Source organism: Delphinapterus leucas, chromosome X (genome assembly GCF_059928025.1).
Source record: "Delphinapterus leucas isolate spDelLeu-1000000601 "Yukka" chromosome X, BTC_Dleu_Yukka2, whole genome shotgun sequence".
In the NCBI taxonomy this organism is placed as follows: Eukaryota; Metazoa; Chordata; class Mammalia; order Artiodactyla; family Monodontidae; genus Delphinapterus; species Delphinapterus leucas.
Genome location: NC_143150.1, coordinates 16,601,854 through 16,611,275, shown reverse-complemented (window position 1 = coordinate 16,611,275; position 9,422 = coordinate 16,601,854). Strand labels below are relative to the sequence as shown.

General features: G+C 56.2%; 1 protein-coding gene across 1 annotated transcript; it reads left to right on the top strand.

Moving 5' to 3' along the window:
• Positions 1–1,330: 1,330 nt before the first annotated feature.
• Positions 1,331–2,671, top strand: LOC111164583 (small integral membrane protein 10-like protein 2A). The gene has a single exon (XM_022554317.3). The coding sequence runs from the start codon at positions 1,381–1,383 to the stop codon at positions 1,630–1,632; it is 252 nt and encodes an 83-aa protein (XP_022410025.1). The 5' UTR covers positions 1,331–1,380; the 3' UTR covers positions 1,633–2,671.
• Positions 2,672–9,422: the final 6,751 nt, after the last annotated feature.

Sequence of the window (9,422 nt, the reverse complement as noted above, 5' to 3'; positions counted from 1 at the left end):
GATCCAGTCTGGAACAAAGGGTTTCTATAAAGCATAAGTCTATATTCCTGTGCCCCTTCTTTTTCAAATAATTTTTATTGCATTATACAAGTAATACTTATAGATATACATATGGATATACATACATATACATGGAGAATAAAAAGTATGTCCTCCTTCCTACTGCCTTAACCAGAGTAAACAATGTTCCGTAATTTGATATATATCTGCCCTGGTGTTTTTTATGCATTCATATCCATGCATGGTTATATTGTTGATAAAATCATGATGCAATCCAATAACCTAGTGCCTCTCAAACTTACTTTTCTTCCTTGATCATGCAGGTAGACATTTGCTCAGTGTATATGAATCTGCTGGGTTCCTTAAACACTTATACAGAGGCTACAGAGATATTCAGTGTGATGGTGAACAGGCATTTTGAGAGGGACTATTAAGGTATTAATTTAGGCCAGCCCTCCTTGTGAAAATTGGGATGAGGTCTTCGTGAATCAGCTTCATGCAGACAGCTTTTTAAAAGTCCTGACTATAATGAAGCATGCGCATTTCAATAGTCTTGAAAACGTGACGGAGTTTGGATTGGATGTGGTTTAGAAAAAGATTAGACGAAACCACGAAAAGGCTTTAAAGCCCAACAGCAAGAAAAAGGCAATGAATGAGAGCAGATTAATACCTGAGAGGACCTTGTGAGGTATCCAGGGCAAAGATAGACTAAGAGGAGTGCTTAGAAATCACTACGGAGTGAAAGGTAAGGAAAACGAGGCAATGGAGCAATTCACGAATAAAGAAATACACATGACCAGCCAATATACCTGAAAGGAAAAACATGCGCGTGTGGGTTTGGTGAAACTCCATAGTGCAGAGTTACCATAAACATGTGAATTCTTAGAAAAGTACAGTGGGTTGGCTGGCCCGGTTTTCTGTGGAGACAGGGAGGGAGAGGAGATGGTGTAAACGGGGCAGAGGGTTCAGGGTGGGCCTTCTGTGCAGAATCAGCCCAGCGGTCCAGACCCTCACGGCCTCTACTCCTCTGCTCTAGCGCATTCTGCAAAAGGATCCCAGGGCAGCAGCGCCTTACAACGCGCTCTGGCCCTCTGGCTCTGTTCTTGGGAGTCGGGGAGGAGGCGGGGCTTGCCGGCGGGGCGTGTCGTGGGTGGGGCTGAGTCCGCGGCGGCCAGTCTGTAGCCCCTGAAAGGGGCACGGCCACGCTAGGGGCGGAGTTAAACTGGCGGCCGCCACTCAGGGAGCAGGCGAGGGGGTGGAGCTGTCTGTGGCTGTGGCTGCTGCTGCCTCGGGAGACGGCGGAGCGGGCGGGGCGGGCTGTTGCCTCCAGGCCTCACGTCCACCTGCCCACCCGCTCCCACTGCGGTCAGTCGGCGGGGTATGCGCCGGGCCGAACCCATGGCGGTGTCGGCGGCCCTGTCTGCGGCTGCGGCGGCTGCCATGTCGGGCCTGGCTGTGCGGCTGTCTCGCTCGGCTGCGGCCCGCGGCTCGTACGGCGCCTTCTGCAAGGGGCTCACGCGCACACTGATCACCTTCTTCGACCTGGCCTGGCGGCTGCGCATGAACTTCCCCTACTTCTACATCGTGGCCTCGGTGATGCTCAACGTCCGCCTGCAGGTGCGGATCGAGTGAGCGCCCGCAACCACCGCGGCCGCGACGGCAGGGGCGCCGGCATGAAGCTCCGCGGGGCCCAGGGCCGCCGGGACGCGGCGGGGGAAGGAGAAGGGGCGGCCCGGGCCCCCGGACCCTAGACCTCGGCGGAGGTCACGGCCACCGAGCCTCAAGCCCCGGCTCTGGTCACCCACGTCGCGGCCGGTGACGAACTGCACAGAAACTCGCGAAACGGGCCCTTTCCATCGAACTCGAGAAAATTACTTGAGTGCGGCCGACCTGTTGCCACACCTTGGGCGAAGTGAGGAGCAGAAGGAAGAAATTCTGCAGCAGGAACGTGAATGACTGGCCCTGACCAAAGAGGTAGGAGGCCAGAGGTTGTACTTCGGGCTGGAGGGAGGCGGTTGCCATGACATGTAGATGTCCAGGCCCCTCGGTGGTTTCGGGGAGACGTGGAAGGGGCCCGAGAAAGCCAGCCCGGAAAGCTGCCGAGCCGCGAGCAGGCAAGGCAGGGCGGGCGCATGCCCTGCGGAGTCCCTTGTCATATTTCCAAGATGGGGGTGAGAGGCGGCGGCCTCGGCATCTTGGAGGGTCAGCCCATCACCTCCCGGCCACGGCCCCAGTGGTGTCACCTGAACACGGGGGAGTGGAGGGAAATAGGCTCAGGGAGGCCCAGGGGAGGCCCAGGGAAGGCCCTAGAGGAGAAAAGATGCTGCTACCCTTGTCCTCTACACGCTGGGGGGCAGCCTGGAAGGGTGGCTGTGTTCTTGGCCAAAGCCCAGGTCTGTCTGTTTCTCAGCGCTTTGCAAACCGGCCCCCTGCCTGGTCTCTGCGGCCGGGGGACTGCTCTCTGCCTGCTGCTGCTGGCCCTGTTGCTCCCCTCTCCGCTCTCCTGGGGCATCCTCCAAAGCTCCGCATCTGCGGCCACGGAAGAGCAGGAAAGGTGCATTCCTCCCCGGCCCTCCCGCCATCTCAGCCACGCTCCCTCCAGCTCCTCCCCGTGCCCTCCCGGTGCCACAGCCCTGGACGGCCTCCAGCAGCCCCCGTGTCCCAGAGGATTTGGGAAAGTGGGGATCTCCTTGAGCAGAGGGCAGCTCTCAGGCTGGAGGGCAGATGGAGAAGGGGCTTGTAGAGGAGTTGACACTTGGCGAGACAGGGACCTCTCTGGGTGGGGAGGCAGCTCTCAAGTCCCCATCTCTTTCTTTGTCTCAGGAACTGGTGTTATAGGAAGTGACCTGCCCCTTCTCTGGTCTTGTCAAGAGAGTGCCTAACCCTAACCCTGACCCTGACCCTAGAGCTGCCTGGGGAGCAGCCTAGAGAAGGGCCTGACCCATGAGGACAGGAAGGGACCAGGCAGAGACCCCGAGGGAGGGGGTGGCCCAGTGGTCCGGTTCTGGCATGGGGAAGGAAGGACAGACCTAGCGACACTCTGGGGGAGCTCTGTCCTCCCCACCTACTGGGGCTCTGGGAGGGGAGCGCTTTGCCCTTATCACACAGGTAAGAAGTGGTGGAGCCGAATCTGCCTCTGGGCCTGCACTCTCCCACCTTCTTCTGAAAGACCTAGCGCAGTGGGATGGGGGAAGGGAGCAGAGGCTCCCAGGGGACCTAGAGACAGAGGGGCCCATGGTAGGGAAAGTGGAGTGTATGGGAAGTCACAGGGAAGACCGGGGGACAGTCTGAGCTGAGATGGGCACGGGAGAGATGAGTCCCAGCACCCCCGGTGAGCAAGGTCCTCCCCACCCTGCTGCAAATCCCACCCAAGGCTAGACCAAGGGCTCCTCAGTGTTGAGTGGCACAACCCTCTCAGTTTGGGTGGCAGGACGGGAGGGTGGGTGGCTCCTGGGGACCGTGTCACCAGGAGGGGAAGGGACAGTGGTGGGTGGGGTGAGGCTGAGACCCACGCCTGACCCCATGTCTCTGTCCCCAGGCTGGCCCCTGGGCCCAGCATCGCACGGGAGAGTCTCCTCTGGATGGGCCTGCATTGGTCCTGGAGGCCTTGGCTGCGCTGCTGACTGACGCCCCAGGAGCGGTGCAGAGGGGAGGCAGGAGAGACTCTGGCCCTCACCCCGCACTGCTCCCACGTCTGCTCGGGTGGTGGTTGCTCATGGTCGATGCACTCAGAGTTCCTGGGACTGAGCACCCCAGCAGCCTGGTTGCCCCCAGGACAGAGCGGCCGAGCCTCACACCATGTGCCCTCCTCAGCTGCCCAGCTGGAGCCCGGGTCCCAGGTGAGGATCTCTGCCTGCCTCACCCCGGGGCCGGAGGCTGCACCGCGGCCACCACGTGCCCCCCACAGATGCCCACTGACGGGGCCTGATGGCTTCCTTCCTTATGCCAAGTCACCCGGAAGCCCTGGTCCTGGTGGCCCTCCTCCAGCCCAACTGTGCCCACCCAGGGCCACTTCTGGGAGCCTGCCAGCCTGCGGACTGCATCCCCGGAGCTCTGGGGACAGCCTCTGAGAGACTGTGCCGCGGGGCTGCATGGGAGGAGAGCAGAGGACGAGGGGCCTCTTTGGGGCTGATTCGCAGACGTGCCCCTTTCAAGCCCAGCTCTCACCCTCCGGGTGGCTCGATCCCCAGCTTCAGCCTCTTGCTGGGCCAGCCTGAGAGGGCCTGAGAATGGCACAGGGGAGGCTCTTCACTGACCGCGTGGGTGCCCGTGCGTGAGTGCGCATGTATGAGTGTGTGCGGGTGTGAGCGTGTGTGTGTGAGTGAACGTGCGGGTGTGAGCGTGTGTGTGAGTGCTTGTGCACACACACGAGTGGCTGTGCGTTGCAGCGGGCGCGGAGCTGTTGAGCAGAGTGAGCTGTTCAGGGTGCCCTGTCCTCCCTGGGCTCGGGGCTCAGCTAGAGCTGCCTGGGGCTGCTTCCCAACAGGGAGAAAGCGCGCTGGAGGCCCAGGGGCCCGGGCTTAGAGACCCCCCTCCCACCCATCGTGGGAGGGGCACGGCGGTGGCCCTGGCGGGGGCTGTCTGCGCTCTGAGGGGCTGGCCGTGGGAGGGGCTGGGGACGCGTCCTTAGCATGCGCTCCTGCCGGGGCTGTTCTTATGGTTCTGGCCCTGGGTCCTTAGCTGCTTCTGCTTTCCCACCTCTTCCTCGTCTCCCCCACTGGGCCCTTGCTGCTTGACGGGCTCTCAGAGCACTTTATTTATTTGCCGTCTGTTTCTCAGGCAGTGGAGCTTTTACAAAATCAGACACCGACTTGAATAAGACAACTTCCACTTTCCTGTGTGTGAATGTACTCTGCACCGGGCAGCAGCGTCTGGTCAGAGAAATGTTCTTGTCTCGGGTGTTGTCAAATCTTGTTGTCTGTCTCAGTTAAGAAGAAAGTCCTTTGAGTTCAATCTAATAAAACCTGGAGGCCTCCTGTTTCTGCCGCCTCGGAGGAGAGAGGGGCGGCGAGCTCCCCCCACTCTGGTGGCCGGGAGCTGGGGGAGGGGAGCACCCCGAGGGCTCTAAGGGGGCGGGGCTGAGGGCGGGGCTGGTGCCCGGTCAGAAGATGTGGCGAGACCCGAGCTGACCCGGACCACTGCTCCCGTGAGGGGAAGGCAGCAGCACAGGCCTGGCCCAAGAGGTGGCACTTTGTCCCATTCACAAACTTTATTTGAATCAGCTAACGCCTAGGCCTTTTCTTCATCTTAGAGGCTGGTGTTAGAAGGCGCGTAATTCAGCTGAACCCCGAGGATGGGCTGCGGTAGGTGAGGTGGAATGGACTGTCTGCAGATCATTTTGTGTCCCCGAAGGCCCTTCCGCAGCCGCAGGTGGCAGGGTCTCCATCACCTCCCAGCTGGCCAGGTGGTGCCTGAGTTTTGGAAATCAACCTCTGGAACTGGAAACCTGCCTCCCTTACTCCCACCTTAGACGCAAGCTGTCCCGGCAGAGAAGCCAGGGCGGGGGCTCTGAGGCTGCTGCAGGGGGAGGGTGGGCCGAGGACAGAGGGCTGGGGGAGGGGCACCTGCAGGGGAGGGCAGCACCCCCCTCGGAGGAATGCAGGCCCATAGGACCCAGGAGAGGGGTGTCCTGAGGACTTGGGGTGTGGTCACGCGAGGAGCGCAGCCTGGGGTAAGACACCTGTCGCCAAGGGCTCCGCAGGGGTCAGAGCAACTTGACAAGAGGGCCTCTTCCAGCATCCGCCACCCTAGGAGGGAGGAGTAGACCCCCGTCCCAGCCAGAGCCCCGAGCTTCCCGTCCCTTGGTCCAGATGGTCCTGTTCAGTCCCTGATGGTTCTGCACCCACTTCAGGGGCCAGGTAGCCTGGCACAGCCAGATGGGAGAGAGGATCCAGCACCCAGGGGCCAAGGGACTGTGATGAGGGAGGACCGTATTCCCCCGCGAGGGAGGCAGGCAGTCTGGCACATCACACTCTGGTTAAGAGGGGCGCCTAGGAGACCAGAGACCTGTGCGCTGAGCCCAGCTCTTCCACTGACCACAGCGGAGCCCCAGGCCAGCCACGGGCACTCGTGCATTTTCAGGAAGGAGCCTTCAGGGTGCTGTGGGCCTTCAGTGTGAGGATGTCTCTTCAACAAATGGCCCCAGGTCTCAGCCAGAGCAGCTCTGTCACCATGAGGAAAGGAAACAAACTGACAGGTGATGAGAGCCTGCCGAGCTCCAGGCACCATGCCTTAACCTCATTATCCCCATGGCCACCTTCTGGAGGAGCTCACCACTAGGATGTCACTGAGGTTGAACCTCGAGCTGGCCTCAGGCCGTCGGAGGCTCCTCACCCTTCCCCGCTCCTTGGGATGCATGTTCTGCCCACTGTTCCCACAGCCAGAGCCCTTTTGAGGACACGGCCTTGAGAGAGTAAGGCGTCTCTGGGACTATCTGAACTGAATACGTGACTGAATTCCATTAAGACCTCTGTACAAACTTTTAAGATTCTGGCAGGTGGGTGGGGAGATCTGCTTGTCTTGTGCACTCACGACAAGCCTCATCTGTAAGTTCATTTGCTTAGTAACCGTGCCCCCTTCCCAATCTGGAGTGGTCTGCTTCTTTCTAGGTCTCTCCTTGCCTTCTGTGTACAGGACCAGTTTGCAAACCAGCACCACCGTTATCCCCATTTTTTGGAGAAACTGAGTCTCGGAGCCCAGTCTGAACTAGAAGCCCAAGCAGAAGCTGCTTTCCTGAGGCCCCAGTGCCTCTTGCAGGGGCAGGGAATTAGGCTGGAGGGGTGGTGCAAGGACACAGTCCGAAGGCGACCCTGGTCTTTCTGGGTAGGGGCCAGGGGACAGATAAGAAACCCAGGGCTTGGGGGCGGAGCTGGGAGCCTTAGCAACGTGGAGCTCCCCATTGGAGCAGCTGGGGCCACGCTGAGGTGGGGCCACCTGTCTTCTTGCGAACCTCCCACCTCTGCAGACTGACTGGGATCCAAGCAACTGAGTCAGGGGAGGGCGAAAGAGCAGCTGAGAGGGCAGTTCCAGGAGGGCCAGTCAGAAGCCAATACAGTCAGAACACGAGAGAGAGAAACGGCATACAGAGTCCCAGCCCAGCCCACCCCGAGGGAAACTGCCCAGTTTCGGATGAATTTTCACTTTGTGTGCATGTCCTTTATATAGGTAAAATTAGGAACATATGACTTTTGTCACGTTATGACATAAATACTTCCTGCTCACCTTCCTGTGTGATTAAGTACGCTTCTGCTTCCAAAGCCACAGAGTATCTCTGGTATGAAGCTCTCGTCATGTACTTCGCACTGCCTCTTACTTGTTTTCCTTTGTTGTTGTTTGTTTGGGGGGTTGAGTTTGAGGTTGTTGTTGGCTTTGGTTTGCTTTTGTGGTTTTTATTGGGTTTTACTGATGATGCGGTGACAGGTGTCCTTGTGGATAAATGTTGTGGTGCAGTCATGGTCGATCTCTTACCATACACTCCTGCACGTGGGCGCAGGGTAGGCACGCCTCAGGGGTTTGACACCCTCCAGAGCAGCGGTGCCATGTTACTGTGCTCATGCCCCTCAGGAGTGACACTGTTGTCAGACGAGGGTGGCAATTGTGGGTCACAACACGTTTCAAAATCTGTTACTGCCTTTCCTGCCTCAAGCTGGGTGCATTTCTCTCTCCTCAAGATCAGTGTAATCTTTCATTTAACTCATCATTTCCCTCAAACTCTTCCTTTCCCATCATCCCCAGTTCACGACTAGAATTAAATCCACTCTCCAGTTGTCCTGGGATAAAGTCGTGGTTCCTTTCTTTCTGCTCCTCACCTTTGCCTGTAGCGAAGTCTCAAGACAGGTTTTGAATCTCTCAATTGGATAAGCCAAATTGTTTATTTTGATATTTTATTTTGCATGCCTTTCAATACGTATGAAGATTACATTTTTTTCATATGTCCATTGGCCGTTTGTAGTTTTCTTTTAAATTGTAGGGAGTAATTTTTTTATTGAGATATAATTGACATATAAATTGTGTACCTTTAAGGTGTACACATGTTGGTTTGGTACATTCATATATTGCAATTTGATTACCACCAGTAGTTTTAGCTCACACCTCCATCACATCACATAATTATCATTTCTTTTTTGTAGTATGAATCATTAAGATCTAGTCTCTTAGCAGCTTTGAAGTTTATAATACAATATTGTTGACTATAATCAGTATGCTGTGCATTAGATCTCCAGAACTTATTCATCTACTTGTTGCAAGTGTGTATCCTTAAATAACTGACCCCTGATTTTCCCGCCTCCCAGCCCCTGCTAACCATCATTCTACTCTCTGTTTGGCTTTCTTGGATTCTACATAATGTAACATCATATAGTATTTGTCTTTTTCTGTTGTTCTTGTCTCACTTAGCATAATGCCCTCAAGGTCCATCCATGTTGTCACAATTGGAAGGACTTCCTTCTTTTTCCACTACTGAATAATATTCCTTTGTGTGTGTGTGTGTGTGTGTGTGTGTGTGTGTGTGTGTATCTCACATCTTCTTTATCCATTCCTCCACTGATGGATAATTAACCTTTTTTATTTTTAATGGCCACACCACGTGGCTTGTGGGATCTCACTTCCCCAACCAGGGATTGAACCCGGGCCATGGTAGTGAAAGCCCAGTATGCTAACCACTAGGCCACCAGCGAACTCCCCACTGATGGATACTTAGATTGTTTCCATATCTTGGCTATTGTGTATAATGTTGCAATAAACATGGGAGTTCAGATATCTTTTTGACTTCCTGTTTTCATTTCCTTTAAATATATACCCAGAAGTGGAATTCCTGGACCATATGGCTGTTCTGTTTTTAAAACCTAGAACCTAGGGACGTGGAGTTGTCCTGGTGCTGAGGCCAGCCTGCCTGTGGTTCAGGGTGAAGTCGGGTGCTCACTTCCCTCTCCTGCCAGGGCACAGACAAATACTCAACAAACAATAGAATTAATGCAATCAGCACGGATGCCACCATCCCCAGCAAACTTTCTCAGTTTAATGGATTCCCACCAACAAAATGACGCTTTCTCAGTGTCCCCCAAGTCATCCCTTCAGTGCCAGACTCTGGGGCAGGTTTTTAGGGCACAAAGGTGAGCAAGTTCAACGTGGCCCCTGCCCTCTGACCGGGGACAGATCCATGGTTCTTCCACTTGGCTTCAAATACACAGGCGTTTGTGAAAAAAGATCAAATTCACCCTTAGCTCAGGGTGATGCACCGTAGGGGAAATCTGGAAAGGCATCTGCTGCAGGAGCAGCTGGGGAAATGCAGGGCCGGGAAGCGCCCCCATGGGCCTTCTCTGCCCCCATCTTCCCCACTTGGGATCAATGCACACAAGACGGAGCCGCCTCTGCCGCCCAGACCAGGGGTGAGGGAGCCCCTCTGGCGAGGGTGCTGTGGGGGG